This window comes from Leguminivora glycinivorella, chromosome 15 (assembly GCF_023078275.1).
Source record: "Leguminivora glycinivorella isolate SPB_JAAS2020 chromosome 15, LegGlyc_1.1, whole genome shotgun sequence".
NCBI lineage: Eukaryota > Metazoa > Arthropoda > Insecta > Lepidoptera > Tortricidae > Leguminivora > Leguminivora glycinivorella.
The window spans coordinates 3,768,126-3,795,953 of NC_062985.1; the positions used below are offsets into that span (position 1 = coordinate 3,768,126).

Genomic DNA, 27,828 nt, shown 5'->3' on the forward strand with positions numbered 1-27,828 from the left:
TGATCTTTGTCGAGGTTACCGTTTTATAATGGACAGTAGCCGCAAGACCAACTGACTCGCTGTTGATCCCAGCGCAAACAAGTTTTTCGCAGAAATCGCGAAGCGTCTGATTAACGTAACTGGTGACCGAAGAGCTGGCGACTTCCTCACGCAACCAGCATTGCGATTTGCGATACAGCAAAGAATTGTACAATGCCTCAAGGACCTTTTTAGGGTTCCGTAGTCAACTAGGAACCCTTATAGTTTCGCCATGTCTGTCTGTCCGTCCGTCCGTCCGTCCGTCCGTCCGTCCGTCTGCGGATAATCTCAGTAACCGTTAGCACTAGAAAGCTGAAATTTGGTACCAATATGTATATCAATCATGCCAACAAAGTGCAAAAATAAAAAACCGGCCAAGTGCGAGTCGGACTCGCGCACCGAGGGTTCCGTACAAACCTGCAAGGTTTACAAAGTTCGTTCATTACGACAATCGAGTCATAACTATGGTATTTTTATTGCAAAATGAAATTCATAACATTACAATGGGGAAAGATGGAGGAGCATAAATTTAAGAATATTTTGTAATGTAACTAAAAATTTAAGGTTTTCGGAATTTTTCCTTTATGTGTGCTATAAAACGTTGCTTCATGCCAAATTTCAAGATTCTAGGTCGACTGGAAGTACCCTTTAGGTTTTGATTCCCTTGCGAGTACTTGCGAGTTTCAAAATATGCAGCTTAAATTGCTGTTTCTTTTGATTGCGTTGACATAGAAGTTTGATTTTGTTACAGCTTAAAGGTATTATAGACCTGAGTATTTGGTATGAATTTCAATTTAATACCTCTACGCGTTTATGAGGAAATGGGTAGTAAGGTTAAAATTATTAAAAAAATATATATTATGTGATGTAACTAAAAATTTATGGTTTTCGTAATTTTTCCTTTATCTATGCTATAAGACGTTGCTTCGTACCAAATTTCAAGATTCTGAGTTCACGGGAAGCACCCTGTAGGTTTTGATTCCCTTGCAAGTGTCGAAAATTTGCGGCATAAACGGCTGTATCTTTTGATTGCGTTGGCTTAGAAGTTTTATTTTTTCACAGCTTCAAGGGACAGTAGACCTGAGTAATTGATATAAATTTCAGCTTCATACCTCCACGCGTTCCTGAGAAAAAGGGTCTTGACAGACGGACGGACGGACGGACAGACGGACAACAAAGTGATCCTATAAGGGTTCCGTTTTTTCCTTTTGAGGTACGGAACCCTAAAAAATGGAAAAAAATGTTTTATTAGGGTACTCCCCCTACATGTAAAGTGGGGGCTGATTTTTTTTTTTTCATTCCAACCCCAACGTGTGATATATTGTTGGATAGGTATTTAAAAATGAATAAGGGTTTACTAAGATCATTTTTTGATAATATTAATATTTTCGGAAATAATCGCTCCTAAAGGAAAAAAACCGGCCAAGAGCGTGTCGGGCCACGCTCAGTGTAGGGTTCCGTAGTTTTTCGTATTTTTCTCAAAAACTACTGAACCTATCAAGTTCAAAACAATTTTCCTAGAAAGCCTTTATAAAGTTCTACTTTTGTGATTTTTTTCATATTTTTTAAACATATGGTTCAAAAGTTAGAGGGGGGGGGGCGCACTTTTTTTTCCTTTAGGAGCGATTATTTTCGAAAATATTAGTATTATCAAAAAACGATCTTAGTAAACCCTTATTCATTTTTAAATACCTATCCAACAATATATCACACGTTAGGGTTGGAATGAAAAAAAAATCAGCCCCCACTTTACATGTAGGGGGGCTACCCTAATAAAACATTTTTTTCCATTTTTTATTTTTGCACTTTGTTGGCGTGATTGATATACATATTGGTACCAAATTTCAGCTTTCTAGTGCTTACAGTTACTGAGATTATCCGCGGACGGACGGACGGACGGACGGACGGACGGACGGACGGACGGACGGACGGACGGACGGACAGACAGACATGGCGAAACTATAAGGGTTCCTAGTTGACTACGGAACCCTAAAAAAGTGCGTCCCCCCCTCTAACTTTTGAACCATATGTTTAAAAAATATGAAAAAAATCACAAAAGTAGAACTTTATAAAGACTTTCTAGGAAAATTGTTTTGAACTTGATAGGTTCAGTAGTTTTTGAGAAAAATACGGAAAACTACGGAACCCTACACTGAGCGTGGCCCGACACGCTCTTGGCCGGTTTTTTAGACATAAGCTAGCTATTATTTTTTTCGCTTAGTCTTAGTTTATATATGCAAATTCGTGACATGAACGAATAAATGATTGATAAAAACTCACCAAGTGTTCCAGCTTCCTCCTCCTGAGCGGAGGTTGCTCCTGCAGCACGGAGTCCGCGAGGATGTTGAGCATGTTCTCCACATGAGTGAGGACTTTCTTGAGGCCTTCGCCGCCGCCTGCGGATAGGGCCGCGTCCACGTCTTCGGACCAGAGGATCTGCGCGGCTAGGACTACGATTTGGGCCTGAAAGATAACATTATTTTGTAGTATATTTTTGTAAGTCAGAGTTTTATTAGGCACTAGCGACCCGCCCCGGCTTCGCACGTTTACCTACATGTAAACCTTCCTCTAGAATCACTCTATCTATTAAAAAAACCGCATCAAAATCCGTTGCGTAGTTTTAAAGATTTAAGCATACATAGGGACATAGGGACAGAGAAAGCGACTTTGTTTTATACTATGTAGTGATAATGTGGTATCACCGTAAATAAGCGGATCCACACACATACAGAGCGAGCAACGCCTTCCGGCGGCAAACGGCCAATCTAGACGTGCAGTTGGCTTTGCCAGTGGAAACACGCATGCTGCGTCAACCGAGGCTAGGCCACTTGCGAGGCGAAGGAAATAGATAAGAGTTGAGACTCTAAAGAAGTCCGGGAACATATTGTTCCAGAGAATTCAAGATCTCCAGATTTATTTAAACTAGTAAGAACTAAAACATTATTATTATTATTTTCTTTATTTCTTTCAAATCTTAGGCTAGGCTGTTTATAATATGAATATAAAAGTAAAATACAAAACCACTTACAAAACAATATAAAACACATATAAACACATTATAAAAAACCTAACCTAGGGTGCCGCCAGCAGCGGGGCAGGGCCCAAGCTGCCGGTGGTTAGGGCTGCAGAGAGAGGAACCGTCGGACTATCCGCGCTGTGTCCAAGATCACCGCCTTCTGCATCTGGCCCTTGATCCAGCCACCTAGCGAGAGTCTCTTAAGATGTTGGTCGAGACTCTTCGCTATGAGACCGTTCGCTGAAACGACTATCGGAACAATGATCGTTGATTCAACATCCCACATGGCGGTTATCTCGTGAGCCAAGTCTAGGTACTTACTGGACTTGTCCTTCTCGGCTTTCACGAGATTCTCATCATGGGGGATGGTGATGTCAACGAGCACTGCCCGGCGTTGCAGTCGATCTATTATCACAATGTCAGGCTTATTGGCTACAATAGTCCTGTCAGTGATAATAGATCGATCCCAATAGAGCGTGGCACGACCATTTTCGAGAACTGGCGCAGGTAAGTACTTGTAGTACGGTACTTCGCGGTCCACAAGGCCGTATTGAAGAGCAAGTTGCTGGTGAATAATCCTGGCTACGAGATTATGTCTGTGCAAGTACTCGCCGTTAGCAAGATGAGAACAACCGGAAATAATATGCCTGAGTGACTCTCCGGGACGGCGGCATGCCCGACAAATGTCGACCGTACCGTCCTTCAGGATATATTTCCGGTAGTTGTTCGTCATCATAACTTCGTCCGCAATTGCACAGGCAAAACCCTCGGTTTCTCCGAAGAGGTCCCCGAATCGTAACCAGTTCACCGATGCGAGCAGATCTACATCGGGTCCCGTGAGGGCCTTGTAGAACCGCCCGTGTAGCTGCTTGCTCTCCCATACCGCCTTGCGGTCCGCAGTATTTAGTACCACAGGTTTGCGCCAGTTCTCTTTCGCCAAGGAGAGCGGCGTGAGGTTTCCGTCCACTGCCACCACATCACGATGCATCCCGCACTCGTTGTTAAGGAAGTAATTCCTGAGATTGTACACCTCACGGTTGTGGAGATCTTTGGCGTTTAGGAAGCCTCGACCTCCGCACTTCCGTGGGATGTACAATCTCATAACAGACGAGCGCGGGTGTAACATACGATGTGTGGTAAGCAGTGAACGGACCCTCCGATCCAGGGCGTCCAGCTCAGTCTGGGTCCACCGTAGTATGCCAAAGGAGTATGTGAGTAGAGGCATTACCCAGGCGTTAAAGGCGCGCACTTTGTTGCCTCCTGACAAAAGACTGTTAAGGACTTTTGTCAGCCGACTGAAAAAGCGCTCCTTCACCGACCGTCTAATGCCAACATCCTCAATACCCAACGACTGTGACATACCAAGGTACTTATAGGTTTCTGATTCAGAGATAGATCTGAACGACATCGTCTCAGAAAGTTGTAAATTTTCTGAATTTACAACCTCCCCCGCTGTACATGCATGACCGCACACTTATCGACACCAAACTCCATTCTGATGGCGGTACTGAAAACTTCTGTGGTTTTCAATAGCACCATCAGGTCTTGGGTGTTCGGTGCAAATAGTTTGAGATCGTCCATGTACAGAAGGTGAGAGATGACTTCACCCTCTTTCCGAAGCCGGCAACCTAGCCCAGAATCCTTCAGCAGCGTGCTGAGGGGATTCAGAGCTAGGCAGAACCATAATGGACTCAAACTGTCACCCTGGAATATTCCTCGCTCAATCCTTATGAAGTCCTGCGGGCCAGGGGGGCCATCCCTGCCTCCTGGTTGACGAAGGACTGTGGTCCACTGCCTCATACATGCAGCCAGGAAGGATATTAAAGCTGCATCAAGTTTATACAGCTCCAATACCCTTCTCAGCCATGAATGAGGCACCGAATCTATCTTATTATTATTATTATTAGGAGCCTGTTATGTCCCACTGCTGGGCAAAGGCCTCCCCCCTCTTTTTCCAATCTTCCCGATCTCGGGCAGTTTCGGGCCAGTTGTTAAGGAAGCAATCCAAGTCGTCCCGCCATCGCCGGCGGGGTCTGAACTAAAACAATAACATGAAAACTAAAATTAAACCTATAAATAAAATTAAAACTATAAATAAAACTAAATAACAAACTAAAACTTACCTAGAAAAATACCCCAATCTCTAGATAAGATCTCACAATCGTTGTTTAGAGGAAGGTTCTATTTCAGAAATGAAATAATTTATTCCTTATGCGTGACAATTTTCAATTATTATTATTTTCTTAGAAACACTTTACATTTTTTTACCGTATACATACACAAAACAGGATAGCAATTCACGACCGAACTTCAAATTCTCAAAACGTACCTGATATTTATCGCACCAATCAATAAACTTCTGCGGGTCGACATTCCCATCTTTGAACTGCTTGACGTCTCCGACGGCGTCCTTGAGCCTGCAAGCCAGGGTCACGCGCATCTCTCGCTCCACCATGGATAGCCAGGAGTTGATCTTCGGGTTCTCAATTGTGGAGACTGGCGATAGGAAGTACACCTGAAAACGAATGAAATGTCAAAATAGGTAAGGTTTTATGCAAAATCTAAACAACAGTTCATGTAGGCATGAATGAAAGATTTATTAGAACCAAACTGAAATTCTAAACTTGTCTCCTGTCAAATAATCAAATGAGAACTACTTAGATCAGGGGTCTTCAAACTTTTTAACTCAAGGCTATATTGATCCTCAGAATCCACGCGCGAATCACTATCCATTTTTACGGACCCGGGTTTGAAGACTCTTGATTTAGATGAACAAAACACCTGCTGGTCTGTTCTTCAGGATCATCGCATGTTTTTACGTTTTCTTGCACATTTTCAAGAGAAAGTAATACACAGGGTCCATAATCTGTGGAATGAACTGTCGGTTGCGGTATTTCCGGATCGATACGACCTTAACACCAGTCAGAAAAGAGCGTACTCCCTTCTTGAATGCCAGCAACAGTAACACTCTGGGGTGGCGGGTGTCATTTGACGGCGGTATCGCTTACCATCAGGCAATCCGTCGGCTTATTAAGACCCTTATTTAAAAAGTAAAAACAATTGACGCTTATAATATAGGTGGCTGATACTTTGACTGACCTCTTCTCCCTCTCGGGACGCGATACCATTGATGACCGTGTTATCCTCGTTAAGAATAATGGCGGCGACGCCAGCGAACATCTTCTTGAAGTGCTTCTGCAGGCGAGCGATGTTCTTGCTGTTGCCGATGATTTCCAGCAAGTCCTCGTCTCCCACGAAATAGAATCTGGTTTAAGAATATTTTTTGTAAACATAGGAAATATTAGAACTGGATATGAATTAAATACATTGCTAAACACTCCAAACAATTGTTGACAAACATATATAGATAATCCACAAGTATTTATACTACGTCCATAAGAGAGGCATTGGTACCGTGATAGACATATCGTCACTACTTTGAAAAAATCTCGTATCTCACGCTGCTCCTCAAACTTAAAACGCAGTAAGTCTATATGCATTCCATACATACTTACTACAATTTTCTTTTCATTGACAAAAGAAGATACAAGTTTTTTTTTTTTCAATGTAGTGACGATATTGCTTTGTGTAGGCGGGCACAGCACAGCGGATGTTATTCTAGGTCTGTAGAGTAGACTTTGTGCCTGCTCGTACACTAAAAAGATCGCTATCAACTAGAACGATCTCGAGGTGTACTAGTTCTCTCTTTTAGTATATTTAATACATTAGTACACCGAGAGAGCGAGAGACAAACTGAGCAAACGACGTACAGTAATGGAGTGACATATGTGCTGTCTCGCTCGTACTACCCAAGAGCTGACCGGCCGTTTTCGTACCGCCAACTTACAGAAAATCGCAGCGAAATAACACTAGAACTTACGAGTATGTTATAGTATTTTATGCAACTGGTGGTTAAAAGAGGTCAAAAAAGGTGAGTGGCGTGGGTAACAATTTGAGGCGAAGCCGAAAATTGTTAATAAAGACGCCACGAGCATTTTTTGACTCAGTTAAACACCGTTGCATACAATACTTTTTCTACGACCAAGCACTTATTTTGAAAGAAAATTATAAATTCAACAAATACCTACTTTCAGTCATCTTAGTTATCTAGTGGACCGCCTACCATTTTGAATATGCAGTTTGAGTGCAAACATGAAAATAAAACTGTCTATGGTATGGTTCTTTGAAGCCTGGCCACTAAGACGAATCGAGCCGAGTTGAATCGAGTTCTCATACATTTGAATGCGATTCGACGCGTCGTCTTGACATCTTTTATGTAGGGTTTTAAAGTTCTATGCACGACCTTGTAACTCACGAATAACAGTACGGGAGTAGAAAAAAGTTTTAGAACACAGCCCGTAGTGTTAAGGCTTACCTGGGGAAGCTACTTCTCTCCCTCTCAAGGTATTCTCCAAGCGCCTTCTGGATCTTGCCCAGCAAGTCAGCCAGCCGCTCAAGCGAGCGCTGTACACCTGGGATGTTGAGCACATCCATCACCATCGGGGATTTGCTCACTTTCTTCATCAACCCGAGGAACTCGGAACTAAAACAAACAAAAATAATTTGAAGATTATTATTATTTAGAGCCTCCCCCCTCTTTTTCACTCGTCCCTGTCCCTGTTTGGAGCAATACGGAGTGGGAGCCCCACGAGTCAAAAAGGGGATCCGGCAGACCGCGTCGGCGGTGGCGGGATAACTTGAACTCCTTTAGATTGGCCAGATATTGCTCCAAACATGGAAGAGTATTTGAAGATTATAATTAAAAAATTTCAAGCAGGCAGCAGTTTCTTGATGCCGATAAAGCCACTAATGATGCATCAGGGGTACAACCACAGACGCACACGTCGAATAAGCGTTGATGCGGTTCAGCCACTCTTCCCATAGTACTGTGAACCTTGATGACGATGACATGACCGATCTCCACAGCGACGGTGTGTTCTGGAGCAGACAGTTTCAAGGAATTCCAAAAGAGTGCAGCTGTTCCACTCTCTGGTGTGCCTTTAAGTGGCTCGCGTGGCTGTGAAGCTTACTAGGTAAGGTAATAAAATTGGAATCCAAACGTACCTGATGCTCTGGAAGCGGCTAGTCTCAACCGGCAACAGCGTTTTGATGTCGGCCGAGCCACTGAAGATGCCTTCGAGGTACACCCAGCGACGCTGCACGTCAATCCATACATCGAATAGAGCGTTGATGCGGTTCAGCTTTTCTTCCCAAGTGAGAGCTTCTTCTTCGAATACCTGTGAAAGGATATCGATATAAAATTGATGAAAGTACTAATAAATTTACTTTTGAATAATAGCAGTATTTTTGGTGGAAATGGCAGAAGACTTTCAATTATTTTTGAGCCCTAAACATTGATCGAAGAACAGTCAACCAATTGGAACCCTAGGCCACTCTACAACCATGTCAAAATGACAAGCAGTAAGAGATTTCTTAGAATCTGATTTTTAACGTCACTATGACATAGTTCTACAGTGGCCTAGATAGGCCTATTGGTTGACTAAACATTAGACGCCCAATGGAATTAAGATCTTAACACTAGCGTCTTTTGATACGCAGACTTCCGACTGGACTCTAAAGAGCGACCATTTGGAACACCGGTCACCAGAATGCGAATTTTACCATGCCTTCCCTGAATTACTCGCCATTTCTCGTTTGAGAATAAAATCGCACGAAAGGCAGTTGGCAATTGAGTTACTCATTAATGATAACATACCTTATAATAAGGCGACAGTTTCATAGCAGCAACGCTGTTGATATGCTCCTTGACTTTGTTGAACAGGTCGTCCCAGCCGCGGATAATTTTGCACTTGTTTTGGTAGTTGATCAGGTCTAGCTCATAGCTCTGCCAAGACTCGCGAACCTGGATACAAATAAATCAAGTTAAGGGTTATCGCTTTTCAAACGCTTTCTGATGCATCTTTTCAACAATATGACGAAACGGCTGACGTTAACTTTATAGCAGCGAAACTCACGCTTTTAATGATCTCACTAATAAAAATAAATATACCAGTCAGTGATGTATTTGAGTGCTTTTACTTACATTAAATGAAATAATATAAGTAAATACATGCCGTAATCCCTGATCGCAGTAAGATAGTATAGGTTGCTGATGACGACAGAAGAAGAAGCCAACTGCTCAATTCCACGACGACCTCTTATGAGAAGATACTGAGACCTTTTACAAGCTAGCTGCTCAGGACTACGCGCCGTGACAAACAGTATTTGCGGGGATATGTGTGGATGATAGACAGACAAGTATAAATACTGTACGTTACCTGCTTGAGGAACTCCTCAAGAGCCATCTCTCCCTGAGCAACAGACACCACATCCTTGACTGTGTGCTCATTATGTAGCAGGTCCGCGTCCCACACTTGTCCAAGAGTCAGTTCAGAGAGCGACCAGTCGACTTTCAGCGCGCGGCAGAGTTGACGCCAGTGACGCTCTTTCAAGGCGTCGGATTTAAGCTCGACGATCAACATGTTGACCTAGAATGAGATTCGGAATTAGAATTTGAAGCACAGAATAGAATATACTACAGTTAACATCAAATTCGGCAAATATAAGATAGATGAATACAACACAAAATAGATGCTAAATGGGATCCCACACAGCAAAATTCCACGGCAAGCCGAGGTGCTGATTTTCAATGGGTCCCTGACTTAATACTACTACGACTAAGCTACGATCTAAAGAATATCTTACATTAGAAGACAAAAGCCTGGTCAGCTTATAAAGTATTTACGATTTAGCTGACCAGCGGCACACTAGTGTGATAAACTTAATCGTGTCGGTGCGTCCCTATCGCTCTTTAAAATAGTGCGAAAACAACGCCTTAGGGTCTGTTTTCATACTAACGAGCGATTTTTGGTCGGCTAGAGCCGATTCCGCGTAGTTAGGTTTGGGGAATGAATCCCTTATATACGTATCACGTTATATAACGCAACCATGCCTGAGCAAACTGGGCGTCATAATGATAATCTAGGAACACGGGAGACATTCGACAGTAATAAGACCTTACCTTAGTGTAAGAGTGCAGAAGTTTGCGAACGTATTCGTAGCTGTCGTACATGCGGAGACGCGCTGGCAGTTCCTTGAGCTCGTTGAGCATGGCTTCCAGCTGTTGCCTATACAACAAAACATAGTTCAGATTAAATTAAAAAAAATTATGTGTCAGTCGGCAAAACGTCCCATTTTTGACGGACGAGATTTGCATGTATCTTGATAGGAATAGCTAGGTCCCACACAGAGTAAGAAAATGTTAAAATGACGTGTAAGTCCTGTTATCAATAAATGATTGATTGATTGATTGATAAAGTGAGGCAAGTCGGGACGCTGTGTGCCAGCGCGGGCCCCGTGCAGGAAATGCTTTATGAAGACGAGTCTCGGCCGATCGACAAGATGAAACGTTTTGCTGGTTGCGGACAGGGCTTCAGCTCTTATCGGGATCGCATAAGTGCGAGCAGGATAGATATATAACCCTAATCGTTAACGGATGTTAATCGTACTGTATCATCATGTAAATTATACCTGAGTTTCCTAGGCTGTACGGAGAGCCACGGTTTCTCGCGGATGTCGTCGATCTGAGTCCAGATCTTGCTGAGCGAGGACCACACGCCGCGCAAGTCTTGCAGTTCTTCTAGCGCCACAGTCATACGCTCGTTGTTCACTGAGCTTCCTGTGAAAAAAAATGTAGATTAGAGTTTTAAAGGGTATTTACCATGATGAATTATTGACTAAATGTCCCCATTGAACCTTTTAAAGTATGTATCTTAAATCATAATGATCAGAAAATATCTAAGATTCTAGAGATTTAGGTTCGGCACAGACAAACTACAACCCGACTACATTTTATAAGGGAATTGCACGCCGAATGTTTACCATAAAAACTACAGCATCTGCAGCGCGCCTGTATCGGTCAGGTCTGGTTAAGGATGCGTCGAACCATCAGTGAAGTTGCTTCCTCTTAACTTACATCAATTGTTAATGCTACCTGTAGTATCATGCAGCTCCAAAGTCTCCTTGGCCTTAGCCAAATTATCCGTCTCGTCCTTCAACTTGGTGTATCTAGTCTCCATAGCCTGAAGTATCGTGAGAGCGTCCTCAGGACTCTTCGGACCATCAACAAGCTTGTTTCCCATCCCACTAACTTAGATATGTAGTTACCTGTATCATGCAGCTCTAAAGCCTCCTTGGCCTTAGCCACATTGTCTCTCTCGTCCTTCAGCTTAGTATATCTCGTCTCCATAGCCTGGAGTCTCGCGAGAGCGTCCTCGGGGCGAGTAGAGCCATCGGTGGGCTTGCTTCGCTCCCACTCGGTAAGGAACTCTAGTGTACGAGTCTCGACGGCTTTGTCTTCGGCTACGATCTTTTGTTGGAGAGATGCGACCTGTTGATAAAAAATAATGTTATGGTTAGAAGTTCAACTTATCCCTATATGTTGTTAATGAATTGTCTTGTTTCAGTTGTGACTTTATTAAATTTAGAGATATTTTTCAATGCAGATATCTATATTCATTCGTAACAAAAAGTGTAGCAACATCGATGCTGTCGTGTACAGTCAATTGCTATACTAAAATTAAACAAGCATCCCGGAATTACTGTTTAACTGATGGATACTTATTTCTAGAGCAGGAGATTTCATGGTTTTACCATTATTTAGATAAATCAAAGTAAATTCAACTTACTTGAGTCTGGATAGACGAATCCTTTCTGCGCATAATTTCGTTGAACGCGCTCCATTCTCCTTCGATGTTATCAACATGCAACCACTGTGCTGGGAACTGGAATCTATAACAAATATTACTCATTTAAGTATCCTATATATACTCTTCTGAACGCTAAAATATATATGGTGAGAGATAGAAAACAAAGGCGTTTTTTTTTCTTAGTTTCATTTCACCAACTGTCCAATTTCTATGCTGGCTATCTAGTACTAGAAGACCGTCGGTTCGGTCTCTTAACACGGAGTTGATCAGTTGAATGAGAGACTAACTCAACTAGACTAGGCTGGAAGAAGCTGTAGTTAGCATCTCAAGACCGTGAAAAGTAGAAAATTCATCTATGAATCTTATGTCTCTAATGAGTTATAAGAAAAATACTTCATAATCACCTTTGACGTTCCAAGATGCGCTGCGCCTCTCTGTATATGTCAACTTGCTTCTCCCAAGCAAGCACCTCCCTCTTTAGCTGTTGCACGTATGTAATAAGGGATACGGCATCGCTAGTAGACGCTGCCTCTGTTAAAACATTTTGTGGATTAATTTTGGTAAAATGCGATTTAATCTGGCTACTTAACCTGTAATACTACTACATAGACTGAGTTTGCTAAAATAATTTTAACTGGTTCTGATTATGTTTGAAGAATAACACATTTCACATGGCGATCCTGCCAGTCAAGGGGCAAGAGAATAATGTCATAACTACATAATCAAATAACTGCATTAGAAAAATTTTAGTGAACCATCTCGCCTCCGAGAAAATAATTCTAACCATCAATCAATAATCCTTAAAAAAAGAAAACAAGTGCTGCCACCACCACTAACACTTTCCATATAGTGTGTAGTCGACATTTGTGTTGCTTAACTTCAGAACTGGGTAAATCCATTCTGCTATAAGGTTGATTATCTTTCAGATCTTATTATATTTTTTATATATTCAACTTTAAAGCAGAATGGATTTACCCAGGTTTGAAGTTAAGCAACACATTTATAAAGTAGTCTCACCGATAGTCTGCTGTTCCAACTGCGAGCGTGACTTAGCTAGTTGTCCATGGAAATGCACCATCTCTCCTCCGAGCAACGCGCCGAATTTCCCGAGAACCTCTTTGTGCCAGGCGTCGTATTTGAGAGCAACCTTGCTCTGTACGCGAGCGAAGTCGATGACTACGGGGCCGTATTCGCGACGGGTGTCGGATGTGTCGAAGGTAGTGCGGGATTTCCTAAAGAAAGAATGCATTTTTGAGGCGATGTCCAATTATAGAAAATGAGTAGCGGTAAAGTTATTATAGTCAGGAATGACGTACATACATTAAAATCAGTAATAATAATAAATAAATAAATAAACTCTCAACCCCTTATTTGCCAAGAGTGGCACTGCAGCTTTAGTAGTTTCATGTGTTCTGCCTACCCCTTTATGGGATACAGGCGTGATTGTATGTATGTTGTATGTATGTATGTATGTAAATAAATAAATAAATATTTTAGGACATTCTTACACAGATTGACTGAGGCCCACGGTAAGCTCAAGAAGGCTTGTGTTGTGGGTACTCAGACAACGATATATATGATATATAAATACTTATATACATAGAAAACATCCATGACTTAGGAACAAATATCTGTGCTCATCACACTAATAAATGCCCTTACCGGGATTCGAACCCGGGACCGCGGCGTAGCAGGCAGGGTCACTACCGACTGCGCCAGACCGGTCGTCAAGTCACCATTGATCGATGCATACGGATATAAAATGTGCCGCAAATGTTTTGCAACGAGTATATTTCTAGCAATAGGTACTTACTTGATATCGTTGAGGCACTTGATCCACAAAGTGATGTCTTCACCAAGACGACCGTACAGCGTTTCGGGTTGCAAGTCCCACAGAGCTTGGTAACTGTAAAAAAAATGTCAATATAACGTGTTGTCCATGTATATCATATGAGTAATAAGAGCTCTAAGAGCGTTTTTATATGTCAAAGTTATGTAATCAACTTACAAAACAAAATCTAAATTCTCAACCTCCTTTGAGTTTTACCGTAAAACAATAACTCAAAAACTGTACACCTTTTATGTAAGTTCATCCGTCAGAATTTAAACAGAAGAAATGATGGAATCAAGCGTACTTTTGCGGAAATCCATGTCAATCAAAATCTAGAACATTCCTTTACTAATCCGCGAATAGACAACGTGATATTGTCCCAGAGCTGTAAGAACCTCTTTTTGACACATGACAGCGTCCACAAAACGTAAACTCGCGCAACCTAATGAAATTTTAAATAAAATCCTGTAATAATATTTAAAAAAAATCAAGTACTTAAAAACAATATTTCGCTTACTTTTAACATAATCTAACACCTGTTACATTTTTGCGGATCTTCGTTAGTGAGTATTTTACGATATTAATTTATCACGCAGGATTTACTTATTATGTTATTTATCATTCATTTTTATTTTTAAACTAGTGCTGTGGCAGAGTCTGTCATTTCGATTCAAATGACATTTCAGTAAGTTGATAGAAATCGTATATTTGTTTAAGCGCCTCCTTGTACATAGGGCCTAATTTATTTATTTAAACTGGTGTGGTTAGTGTTCCATTTATCCGCACAAAACGATTTGCCTCATCCTTTGTAATGCGGACTGCAAAGGAATGGAATGCGCTCCCAGCATCGGTGTTCCCAGAAAAATCCTCGGTCTCTTTAAGGTGGTTGTCCTGACGTGAATTTCATACAACTTTATTGACATGATATCTCGTCATACATAGCTTGTATGAACTTCAAACCTTGACGTGTAGTTAGTTACTTATGCATATATCTCGCATAATTCTACAGAAATACCAGTTACTCTTTAATATTAATTAATATCTCATTTGAAAAAATGGGAAAATTGTAGTCGATAGCTTGTTTGTGTGCGTGACCATGCGTGACCTTACACTGTCCGTGTAAAGCAACATGGCGAAGTCAAGTTTAATCATAGCGAACACAGATGTCATCTTAACACAGGTAACCTAACTATTTAGTAACAAATTTCCTCAATAGGTGGCTACGGATAAAATTATCTCATTACAAAATAGTGAAACATATTTTACATTGCAAAAATACTCCAGTAAAATTGGAACCATTCATTCGTACAAGTAACTATGTAATCGGATGTCAGGTAAGATTTGCTTCTTTGATAGTTTCCCGGAATCTTTTTTAATCACTAACCAGTTTAAGACCTAGATTATATGTAATAAATTTACAAGATTAAAATTAAAATGAAAGATTATATATATTTTTAACGCATTATCATTGATTTATTTACTGAACTAAAAGATTAAAATATTTATAGGAGCATTATCATTACCTCATTACATAATAATTGTGTCCGGGAACGTGCGGAGGGCACTTTATTTGCCATAGACAACTTATGCATTTTTCTGCATTTATTTTTTCCTACTACCGCTTGATTTTGTTTCCGTTTATGTCAAAAGTGTCAAAACAGTTTCAAAATATTGTAAATTTATTGCAAATAATCTCAGACATTTAGTTGAAGTGTTATTTGTTCTTTGTTATATAACGGAGAAACGGAGGGTGGAATTTTTTGTATAATAATTGTATATAGGTAAGTAGTGAATGACAAGTTATTGTTTAAATAAATGTCACTGAACTTCAAAACCTACATTTTTGCTTTCATAACATCCGATCTTTCTTCGCAGATTATAGATTTGTCTGGTCAATTAGTTTGCCCCGAACACCGCTATGGGCAGAACCACAAAGCGGCGTACAAAAAACATACGTAAACGACGTAAAGTAGGTACAAGCTGCCTTACAATATCACTATCACCATAGCACCAAATCGTATGTACTTTTTTTACTATCTTTAATTATGTATACCAAATCATACAAAACCTTTATTGCTACTTACGTACGTTGACGCACTTAATGCAGTCTTTACTGTCCAAATCATATATACACAAGTAAATGATACCTCGCAAATACCTTATTGTAAATTTAATAAGTACATTTTCCATGTACGGATTTTTTTTTTTATACTACGTCCGTGGCAAACAAGTATACGGTCCGCCTGATGTAAAGCGGTCACCGTAACCTATGGACGCCTGCAACTCAAACAGTGTCGCATTTGACTACATTTTCATACTTGTGGGCGTTGCTCGCGTTTCTTAAAATTTTGTTAATTTTGTAATGCCGACTTAGGGTTCTGTAGTCAACTAGGGACCGTTACAGTTTCGCTATGTCTGTCCGTCTGCGGATAAACTCAGTAACCGATAACACTAGAATGCTGAAATTTGGTACCAATTTATGCATATCAATTACGCTGACAAAATGTTTTAGCCTCTCGGTGTAAGTCACAAAAATATTTCATTATACATAAGTATTTTTCATATTGCATGACATTAATAAATATGACGATTTCAGGAAAAACCTGGCTTGGCGAAATGTTTTGTATTACTGCTGAAACGTCAAACGGTTCAACGAATGCAGAGTAAGTAAATTGATACATTTTAGTACGACGTTTTAGTAGACGAATTGATGATCCTTGATCGTTTGACACAATCAAAAATATCTAAACACCGTATGTTAATAGACCTAATTAACCGTAGAATAAGTTTATATAATGTCTGACATACTTCAGACTCTATTTAATCATAATTTAAACGTCAATAACGTCATCACTGTCTTCACATTTTGTGCACCAACCACAGAACTTAATTTAGATAGAAGAAACAAATTCATATATTTGTATAGGGGCCGAGCGTGTCAAATTTTGTACTGAAGTTGATTCTTGCCTGTAATTTTAAATATGTCTCAGGCTTTTGATTGTTCATAATTTTTGTGTTGTTGCAATTGAATATCACGTAACGAGACATTTTTTATGTTTTGGTTGACTTCAACTTACAAAAATTGACGCCCGAAAGCTGCAAGCTGCGAGTAAAGACGGACAACTCAGTGGATTTCACCGAGTTCATTTGACACGCTAAGTAGATACGTTTGCTTGATCTATGGTATATATGACATCTGTGGCACCAACTGATGCGAGCGAAGCCGCAGGCGAAAGCTAGTAGGTACCTAATCATTTTGTGTGATCGATTTTTGTAAGTGTTTCAACAGGCCATATTACTTACACAACAATATTTTGTGTAGCTTAACTTCAAATTTATCATACGTGATACAAATTACTATGTCATTCAAATTGTATAGAAAAGTTTTTCGCAATTTGTGACTTTTGTAGCCGGAAAATTATTTTTGGCCCCAAACAAAGCTTTTGATCCTGGATAGGAATGGGATCGATTGCCGTCAAAAAGAAAGTTTGTCAAAAATGCCCTTTTTCTCGCAACCTGTATGTTTTTTCCAAAATTGGTAAATGCCATTTTTCACCAATTGGAAATTGAGGGAGTGGTGTCCTTAGACCATTTTGCCGTAGTATCATGAGATCTCCTAGCTGCCCATACTGACCCGCTATCAAAATACAACCTGTACGAATATTGCTAATATAATTTTATTATCAAACTATGCATATTTTCCTTTTGCAATGTTTGTGTTTGGTGACCAGTAGGAAAAGTATGTAAAGTAATACCAGCGACTTTGCTCCTTTGCTGTGGCGATGCTGCTTGGCAAAATTGTTCTTTGGGTCAAAGTGATCCGATTTAGCATATTTGTCATGAAATCGCACGTGACTTACCCTCCACAAAGAGAGAGGGAAAGGGCCGGTTCCCTCGGTGAAATCTATGCAATATTTCTTCTTGTTCTTATAGTCTAGGGCAAATCATATATCATTTTCGTGTAATGTAGGGACGACGCACTTCTGAAAAAAACGTTGCACCTATTCATACAAAAATAACGACTTTATAACAAAATAATGAATTTTTATGTGTTTCATGGCAACAGTTGTGGCAAAATGCGCCGCGACAATTATCAATAAAAACAACAGGATAGGTTAGCATAACTCCTCAAATTTTAAAGGCATAGATATAGTGATTTCTGGGTTTTTATAAGAACATTGACATTTGGTGCAGTTGAACTGCTGATGATGATCAGAACGGAACTCTTCAAATCTGAACGGCACACTTATAGTGGCTCTAGTATTTGTATAAGAACAGCTTGCATTTACATTCAGAACAGCGACATTTGGTAAAGTGGAACTGCTGATGATGGTCAGAGCGGATCTTCTCAAATCTGAACGGCACACTTATAGTGACTTTGGTATTTTTATAAGAACAGCATTCGCTTACGTACAGAAAAGTGACATTTGGTGCAGTGGAACTGCTGATAACGGTCAGAACCGAAATCCTCAAATATGAACGGGACACTTATAGTGACTGGTATTTTTATAAGAATAGCATGCACTTACGTCTAGAACAGTGACATTTGGTGCAGTGGAACTGCTGATGAAGATCAAATCGGAACTTCTTAAATCTGAACAGCACACTTATATTGGCTTTGGTATTTTTATATTATAAGAATAGCATGCATTTAACCTCAGAACAGTGACATTTAGTTATGTTTATTAAGAATATTGAGTTTTCAAGTCAAATTTTATAATCGGATTCATGAGCAATTGTTGAGGAAACTCCTCAAACCTTAACGGCATACGTATACCTATTCCATTTGTGTTGCCATCAAATAATTAAAGTATTATAAGCAATTTAAAAAAAAACCTATATATTTCTACATGATCCAACAATTCCAACATTCGCAAGTAGCTTTCACCAGAACCCCAAAGGTGGCGGTTTTTTTTCTTAAAAATTATTAGGATTACGCACAAAAGGAACCCTTATGGTGCGATTCTGTCCGTCTGTCCGTCTGTTGCAGTAGCAAATTGGTTCAAGGTCATATTAAATAAGTCAGAGTAGTGGTATTTGTCATTATACTCCGCAATGAGACGTTAGGAGATTTTTTTTTCGTTAAGTTTTTTAAATACTTTTGAGGTTTTAAGTGACAAATAGTAATTTTGGTCAGACTCGAGTTTTAGTGACGGGATCATATTATATTGAATGATATTTGATGAAGTGGCGCTGCTGATGATGATCAAAACGGAACTCAGACACAATTAGTTTGTATTTTGTATTTTTATCAGATCATCACAAAGACTTAGGTACATCGAAAATCGAAACATTTGCTGCCGTGGAACTGCTGATGATGAACAGAACAGAACTCCTGAAATCTGAACAGCATACTTACAGTGACTTTTGTATTTTAATCATACAATGAGAACTGAAATTTAAAAAAGTGACATTTGATGAATCCGAACTTCTGATGATGATCAAAACGGAACTCTACAACGACGCATAGCTCAGATCAGGAAATGTGTTCTCTTTATTATGTTTATTAAGCACGTTGAGGTTTCAGGCCACATTTTTCTCAAGCTCGTGTTGATAATGGGATTCATGAGAAATTTAGGGAACCCCTCGAACCTTAACGAGACGAAGAACGCACGTTCATGTATTGACTATTGCATTTCATATTTAAAAATATTTTAAGCGGGTTACTCACGTATTAAGTCGATATAGCGTTCGACATGTTTCGGCTCAATTTCGAGAGCCTTTCTCAAGAGTAGCGACACCCCGCCTTTACATGTCGAGAGCGCGACGCATACTGCGGGCGCTTGCTCGGTGCGCGCGGCTGCTGAGGACAGGCGCAGGGGGGGTCGGCGGCGCGGGCGACGTCACCGTGGCGAGATCGGAGCTACCCACTATGTTACTTTTGTCAAAAGCAGGATTGCACACAACACTTATTACGTCACTTGTTAAGGGTGCGTTTACACTGGGGACCGACGTAGTGCCTAGAACTGTTTTCCAACTCGGTGGCACCGACCAACCACTGTCACGATTGAAATTAGGATGACGACTAATTTCTATAGCTTCCCGTATTTTCCGCTGAACGAAGAACTTTTCTCGCGCCAGTACGGTTACCCTATCAAATCTTACATAGTGCGTCGTGTCCGAATCCAATACGTGTTCTGTCACCGCAGAGCTGTGGGTGTCCCGGCCCTTCATACTACGTATGTGTTCAGAAAGCCTTGTCGAGATGTTCCGGCCGGTCTCTCCAATGTATGACTTCCCACAGGAACACGGGATCCTGTACACCCCGGGAACATTTAAGGGCTCCTTGTCTTTTGGCGAACGCATCCATTTCCTGAGCTGCGTGTGAGGACGGAAAATCGTCTTGATGCTATATCTTCGGCGTAACAAGTGTCCGATCTTATCCGTCACTCCCTTGATGTACGGCAAGTATAAGGGCAGCCTTTCCACCGCCGGTGGTCGTGGTCGCGCGGATGCATTCGCAATTCGATTACTATGCCTCCAGTTGTAACCGTTACTTTCCAAAACACCCCTAACATGACTCAATTCCCGGTTTACGTGCTGAGGATCACACAAACTCAAGGCGCGGTTGATCAATGTTCTCGGTACAGACGACAAGTGAGACGGGTGGTGGTGTGAATCTGCCCTTAGGTATCTGTCAGTGTGAGTTGGTTTTCGATACACTGTAGTATGTAACCGTCCCCTGGGATCTCGCATGACCAATACATCCAGAAAGGGCAACTTCCCATCTAACTCCCTCTCCACCGTGAACTCGACTTTAGCGTGCAAGGTGTTGATGTATGCTGTGAACTCATGTAGGCAATCCCTTGAGACAATCGCAAACACGTCATCTACATACCGCCACCAACATTTTGGTACTATTGGCGAGCTATTTAATAACTTTTCCTCTAGCCATTCCATAAAAATGTTGGCAGCAACGGGAGCTATCGGCGAACCCATGGCCACTCCATCAACCTGAAGATAATAGTCACCATGCCACATCAGATATCCAGATTTCAGACACAACTCAATAGCATTTCAGTCCAATAATGAAAGATTTAATACCTACATTAAGAACAGTAACAATATTTGATGAGGCGGAACTGATAATGATGATGATGAGAATATAAGCTGCTTTAAAACTTTTCTATATGATTGCTAAACAATTTACCCGTCCGGTCTTACTTTTTAACCGACTACTTTCCTGAAAATAATTAACCGACTTCTTTCCTGAAAATAATTAACCGTCTTCTTTACTGAAAATAAAGAAGAATGAGGTTATACATTCGGGTTCATTTTATGTATGTTACCCGATTACTACGAGACCAGTGATCCTATTTCAATAATTCTTTTTTTGTTTGAAAAGAGCAACCTCAAAGGTGGTCCCATATTAGTCTGGAGCACAGATGTCATATATACCATAGATCAAGCAAACGTATCTACTTAGCGTGTCAAATGAACTCAGTGAAATCCACTGAGTTGTCCGTCTTTACTCGCAGCTTGCAGCTTTCGGGCGTCAATTTTTGTAAGTTGAAGTCAACCAAAACATAAAAAATGCCTCGTTACGTGATATTCAATTGCAACAACACAAAAATTATGAACAATCAAGAGCCTGAGACATATTTAAAATTACAGGCAAGAATCAACTTCAGTACAAAATTTGACACGCTCGGCCCCTATACAAATATATGAATTTGTTTCTTCTATCTAAATTAAGTTCTGTGGTCTGGAGCTGTTCTGATGATGGAATCCATGAAGAGTCAAGGGAACTCCTCAATCTTTAAAAGCACGTGTATTGTGATTTCCGTGTTTTCTTAAGCTTAAATGACGCTGATGATGATGATTATTTTTATAATAATTATTTTTTGAATAATATATTTTGACTGGTTACTCCGAAACCCCTGATTCGATTTGTATTTTTATTTTTGTTCGAAAGGAGCTACGTTGGTCCCATGTAGCTGACAGGTGTAGATGACATCCATGCAGGTCAGGCCACATGGTCTAAAAGTTTGCCGCGCAATGTACCTGCTTGCATAGCGCATGAACTCGAAATAAAACTTACATTCAGATTTGATTTACATTATGTACACACACACATCAAAGACTAACCATTTCTAATGGGGTGGCAACGCGCATGTGACACTGTTTGAGTTGCAGGCGTCCATAGGTTACGGTGACCGCTTTATATCAGGCGGGCCGTATACTTGTTTGCCACCGATGTAGTATAAAAAAAAAAAAAACAAGTCCAGTATTCCGTGATCATGCTGCATGCATGCATCAAAGGGTTAATCACGGGCTATAGGTACAAGAAGTGCACATTGAAAATGAAAATGAAAATATTTATTGATAACAATTGTTATAATTATGTCCATATTTTGTTGCCTAATATTTATGTCTCTATAGCATAATTTCTAAATTAATCAATTTAGTACAATTTTATTGTATTACTTGCTACATACGAGTATATATCAAAATCGTTAAATACATCATTAAATTGCAAGTGGAATGTCAAAAAACAGTAATTTGCGGCAGAAAAATTTGTAGTTTGACATTATGTAAATTTATCAATTTCCGCTACCTTAAGGTTGTCTGGAAGAAATCGCTCTTTAGCGATAAGACCGCCTGTTGTTTACCTTTGTTCGTGTTGCTTCCTTGTTTTGTATTGTTGTATTTTATCAAGTTGTGCAATAAAGAGTATTGTATTGTCTTGTAGTTTAAATTTACTAGTTGCCCTGCTCGACCTAACCAAAGACTTCTGGTGGCAATAACCTAAGGTAACGAACCCAATCATGGACAGTTTAAGAACAATTTTCGCCTGTCTTTGATATTTCACTGATAAGTGTAAAAATTTTTACCGCTAAGCGTGTTAAATCTTGAATTTCCTATCCTTCTTTTACATTCCAAGCGTATTGCAAAATAGATACTCGTACTCTTATTGGTTTCTTCAAAGTTAAGAAATTAAAACTAGGTGTTTTTTCTCCAATTGTGGACGGCAGCGGCAGTTCTCCAGTAATGAATCCCCCATTATGGACAGTGAAATAAGTTTAAAATTTTACTTTTAAAGCCAACTGATACTCAATGACTCAATTTTATATACCATAATAAAATTAGTTTGGGTTATTTAATAAATAAATAAATATTGGGGACACCTTACACAGATCAACTTAGTCCCAAACTAAGCAAAGCTTGTACTATGGGTGCCAAGAATATTATATACCATGGATATTGCGTGCCGAACATTACGTTGAAGCCAGAAAATTTGACCTTGAATTACGTCACGCCGGTCTTGCATCTCTTTCTTTAGGGTGTCCATGATTAAGCATACATTAGGGATATCCCGCGGAATTTGACGTATTACGTTTATACGACTGATTAATTTTGTAACTTATTAAATTCAAATCCGATCAATCGTTTTATCACGAAAGTGAACATCCATCCTCACAAACTCAAAAAGTAAGGTACATTAGGGCAATTCCGAAAGTCGTCTAATTAGGAAAGTCTCATAGAAATCACCATTATTTCCGTCATATCAAGATTCCCCTTTCGGAATTATCTGAACATTTCTGACATTCGGAATTACTCTAATGCACCTTACTAATTTGTCAACCGCCAATAAGGTCCATTTCTATACCACTCTGCAGTTACTTTGCCTTACGCCACAAAATACGGTACAGTTTTTACCAGTGGTAAACTACTGGGATTTTTTTTCAGAACCGTTCCAGAATAAGAGCGTGGTGAGTGTTGCAACACGAGGCTTAAAATATAACTTTTCTTTTACTGACACCTGTATTTATTAAAAAATGTTTCAGTCACTTTAAACTATCACAATAATATTTTGGTAGTAACTACTGGGAAAACTAATCCCAGTAGCTATCAACCCCCGGTGTGGTAATTAACAATGTGGGGAAAATCCCAGTAGTTAGGACAGGTAAAAACTTGGTGGTAACTAGTGGGAATAGCCACAAAAATATAAGGGAAGTATTTGTCAATGGGGAAATAATGAAATACTAGGACGTTTTAAAACAGTATCTTTATTTTTAAGCGCCGCCCCAAATCTCAAGGAAGGTGGTTCTCAATTCGTACGTATTTCAATTCTCTTCGCATGTATATATATATATATATATGTATCTCAATTTAATGTTTATGCCACGATATCTCCGTCGTTACTGGACCGATTTTTAAAATTTTTTTCTGTGTCATAATCTTCAGGCTTAAAGTGCAAATCTGCAAATTGTCGAACGCTCTGAAACATTTCCTTTTATCGGTACAATCGACAGCCAACGCTGCCTCCTTCCTTCATCTTTTGGAACACTGAAAAGTTTAATATTATTCATGTTAATTGTAAAGACATAAACAATAAAGTTGGTATTATTATACTGTGATATGAACTATGAACATAGAAACCGTACCAAGTTGATAGATTTAGCTCCATTCAATAAGAGTAAATACCATGCAAGAAAAAAGATTGGTCACCCTAGTCGTAAAACCACACATAGCATTATTTTTCTTTAAAGGTCATATTTATCGTTCTAAACCTATTCGTGGGAATTTTGATATAATTTGAGACAATGAAAACAATATAATGATAAGAACTAACCAAGATTACAAGCAAAATAGCAGAAAATTTATTGCCAGCGAGGTTTATGAACATTTTGGTAAAATAAGTACTTACTTGTGAAATTTTACGTCGGATTTCGGTTTCCATTTACTTCCACAATGGTTCACTATGCAATACATAGCGCAGAACTTAAGTAAATCGTCGAAAAACGTTTATTTCGCAAAATAAATATCTGAATCGGTGAATGACTTTTGACAATTCTGACATATCGGGCATATTTTTTTATTATTAGTGTTCCCATAGTACGCAGGAGGTAAATACCGGAGAAATAAGGTTTTTGATTGAGTTTTTTTTCGTATAATACAAAGAAAAGTAAGTCAATTTGATTGAAGAATGTTTTATACGTTTTTTTTAGTAACTAATCTGGCAATACATCACAGTGTCGGAAAGAGATAGAACATAGGAGTAAAGGTGAATGAACCTGGCTTCAACTCATTGGTCGGCACGCAAAATCCATGGTATATAATATTCTTGATGGGTGCTAAGCGACGATATACATACTTAAATAGATAAATACATACTTATATACATAGAAAACATCCATGACTCAGGAACAAATATCAGTGCTCATCACACAAAATAAAATGCCCTTACCGGGATTCGAACCCAGGACCGCGGCTTAGCAGGCAGGGTCACTACCGACTGAGCCAGACCGGTCGTCATCTTTAGATCAGACTTTAACAGATTGTTTCTCGTTCGATCGTCAGATTTTAACAGATTGTTTCTTGTAAATTTTGGTTTTGTAAATTGTTCCTTGTCCATCATAGGAGGTACGCAGTTTTTCGATTCCAGTAATGGACACTCTCAAAATAACGCTATTTCTTTAACGGATGATTTTGTTATTTCTGTTATGGTAATAAATTAAAAGTATTTTTTTGCGCTAACCTTTTTAAAAACCGGCCAAGAGCGTGTCGGGCCACGCTCAGTGTAGGGTTCCGTAGTTTTTCGTATTTTTCTCAAAAACTACTGAACCTATCAAGTTCAAAACAATTTTCCTAGAAAGTCTTTATAAAGTTCTACTTTTGTGATTTTTTTCATATTTTTTAAACATATGGTTCAAAAGTTAGAGGGGGGACGCACTTTTTTTCCTTTAGGAGCGATTATTTCCGAAGATATTAATATTATCAAAACACGATCTTAGTAAACCCTTATTCATTTTTAAATACCTATCCAACAATATATCACACGTTGGGGTTGAAATGAAAAAAAAATCAGCCCCCACTTTACATGTAGGGGGGTACCCTAATAAAACATTTTTTTCCATTTTTTATTTTTGCACTTTGTTGGCGTGATTGATATACATATTGGTACCAAATTTCAGCTTTCTAGTGAACCCTAAAAAGTACCCGCATAGTTTCGAAATTTCGACACCAGTTGTGGTCGTGCTAGATATCATCTTTGGTTTTTGAATTAATGTAGATAATGAATTTCAAAATATTTATTTAGCATTCATTTGACCATCAAATTAAACATAAATATAGTATGGTGGTGCCAGGGAGAACCTTCCGGTACCTACTAGGAAGGTTCTCCCTGGCACTACCATACATGTAGTACAAAAAATAAATTTTTTTTCGTGAATTTGTACCGTAACATAAATAATAAAATAATCCGTGGTCGTAATTACTGTATACTGCTACTGCTGTATAGTATCACACAAACAATTTCACTCAAGTGTATGACTTTTTTTAGCTGATCATCAAGCACAAACGTCGGTGTCAGATGTCCATAACGGACGTGTACTCCCAAAGGACACGAGGCAGCATACAAATCAATAAAAATAATTTGTATATAAATGCAGTAAATATAATATTGATGTTTTTAAGTATACTACAAACCATGTAGGTATGTTCGTCTTCAGTAAAGATGGTGCTTTTTTTACGCACTAGTGCGAGAAGTTATTCATTATTTATATGGCAGGTTGAAACTCCGGAGGTCCATCTGTACTGAAAAACGTCGTTCGATACACGTGCGAAAAGGGAATTCGTAACTCGTGTCGATTTAAAACACTCCCTTCGGTCGTGTTTTAATTTATCGCCACTCGTTTCGAACTTCTTCTTTTTCGCACTTGTATCGAAATGTACTATTTTTTTAAGTTATGATAACATAATATGAAACCAGATTACATATTCATCAATGAATATAGAGCAGCAGAAGTTCGGTAGCGGGCAAGGTGTTCACAATGATCCTAACACGCTGTTATTGTCTTAAATTAAAAATAAGATCGTGTCAAGTTCATTTTGAACACCTTGCCCGCTACGGAACTTCTGCTGCTGACTGTACATAACTTTAATATCATTCGAGCGACATTTTCAAAATATATCAATACTGTCTACTATTATAGGGCATTTTTGCGAGAAGAATCACCAAAAATATTTTTTCTAAGATAGGTAATTTTTATGTTTTTCCTACATTCTGAGTACACGAGCACTTTCGATTTACTTAGGATAAAAAACAAGAGACAAAAAATGGTCCCAATTTTTTTTCTATTTGCATATTACTTTTCCACAAACTTCGCGAAAATGCCCATTACTAGTTTTATGTACTCTGCCTACCCCTTTATGGGATACTGGAGTGATTGTATGTATGTATAGCATTTTGACCATAATGTATGACAATCCGATAGATTTGCGATTAAAACTACCTAGTCGCTAATAACTAGACCCCGGATTCTTGTCGCAAGACGTCCCAATAGTTACTTAACTTGCGGGCCGAATTATTTTGTATGGGTGAAACATTTATTTATTTATTTCTAATCATTTTTAAGTAAAAGTTATCTAATTACATTTCTTATGTTCTATACTCACCAGCTCACCACCGTTAAGTTTGCCCGTATTACATTTACACCCATGTATACTTAAATAATAAAATAAGATAAGAATAAATTATTTTCACTACATTAAATTTGTCAAGCACAAATTAAACAACGTGGAGCAGGATACGGGATGGTTCCGGCGCCCCCGAACAGTCGGGAGGCGAGGGCTGCGGACACAACATGGTCAACATGTCACCATTTGGATTTTTAATAAACTGTTTTAGCTAATAAAATACGATTAATATGAAAGTCTATTTTTTCCCTCAGAAGTGTGTTAAATAATGTCTTATGAAATATGTGTGCATTGTCCATTACACACGTCAGCTCTCTTATGCGCACTAGTTTTGCTTGCATGCACAATATCAGAGCATTTCTTTTTTTGCCATTTTTTTTATTTGATTTTTTTAGGGAAATTTAGGTCAATTGTACTCAGAATCACGAGTACTTTCAATATCACTGGGAGACAAGTGTCCCAGAATTTCCATACATTTTTGTTACTTTCCTCTTTTGTTACCCAACACAATATGTACGGGAAATAGTAACAAAATAAGAAAAAATCGCGTGAATTTTCTTTAATTACAATTAAGGATTGAAAAGGCTAGTGATTCTGAGTAGAAATTTTTTCAAAAATATCGTATTTCATAAAAGTGGCAAAAACAAAGAAATGCTCATCACCTCCTGTGATTACATGTGTTGGTCATTAGACCAACCTAGCATATACCTGAATCATTACTAGGTATAGGACTTTTTATCTCATACCGTGATTCTAAAATCCGTGGAGTAGCCATATGAAAAAATTTCGAAGTCTAAGTCCAACAGTATGTAGTCAATTTGAACTAATAATGT

At 39.2% G+C, this 27,828-nt stretch overlaps 1 protein-coding gene and 1 long non-coding RNA gene across 2 annotated transcripts in view; one reads left to right on the forward strand and one right to left on the reverse strand.

The window, feature by feature from the left end:
- The window catches only part of LOC125234170 (dynein heavy chain, cytoplasmic), a 108,132-nt gene that overhangs the window by 53,871 nt on the left and 26,433 nt on the right, over window positions 1-27,828 (reverse strand). The window contains exons 22-35 of the mRNA XM_048140374.1: window positions 13,556-13,648; window positions 12,760-12,974; window positions 12,147-12,273; window positions 11,722-11,824; window positions 11,201-11,423; window positions 10,565-10,712; window positions 10,056-10,161; window positions 9,313-9,522; window positions 8,751-8,897; window positions 8,099-8,271; window positions 7,410-7,577; window positions 6,134-6,299; window positions 5,364-5,549; window positions 2,299-2,481 (exon numbers count right to left, since the gene is read on the reverse strand). Of these exons, the coding sequence (XP_047996331.1) occupies window positions 2,299-2,481; window positions 5,364-5,549; window positions 6,134-6,299; window positions 7,410-7,577; window positions 8,099-8,271; window positions 8,751-8,897; window positions 9,313-9,522; window positions 10,056-10,161; window positions 10,565-10,712; window positions 11,201-11,423; window positions 11,722-11,824; window positions 12,147-12,273; window positions 12,760-12,974; window positions 13,556-13,648 (2,248 nt within the window). The remainder of the gene's footprint in view (window positions 1-2,298; window positions 2,482-5,363; window positions 5,550-6,133; window positions 6,300-7,409; window positions 7,578-8,098; window positions 8,272-8,750; window positions 8,898-9,312; window positions 9,523-10,055; window positions 10,162-10,564; window positions 10,713-11,200; window positions 11,424-11,721; window positions 11,825-12,146; window positions 12,274-12,759; window positions 12,975-13,555; window positions 13,649-27,828) is intronic.
- LOC125234144 lies at window positions 14,458-26,116 on the forward strand. Its single transcript, XR_007177943.1, has 4 exons — window positions 14,458-15,354; window positions 15,449-15,590; window positions 16,170-16,236; window positions 25,860-26,116. It is a non-coding gene; the product is annotated as an uncharacterized LOC125234144 (long non-coding RNA).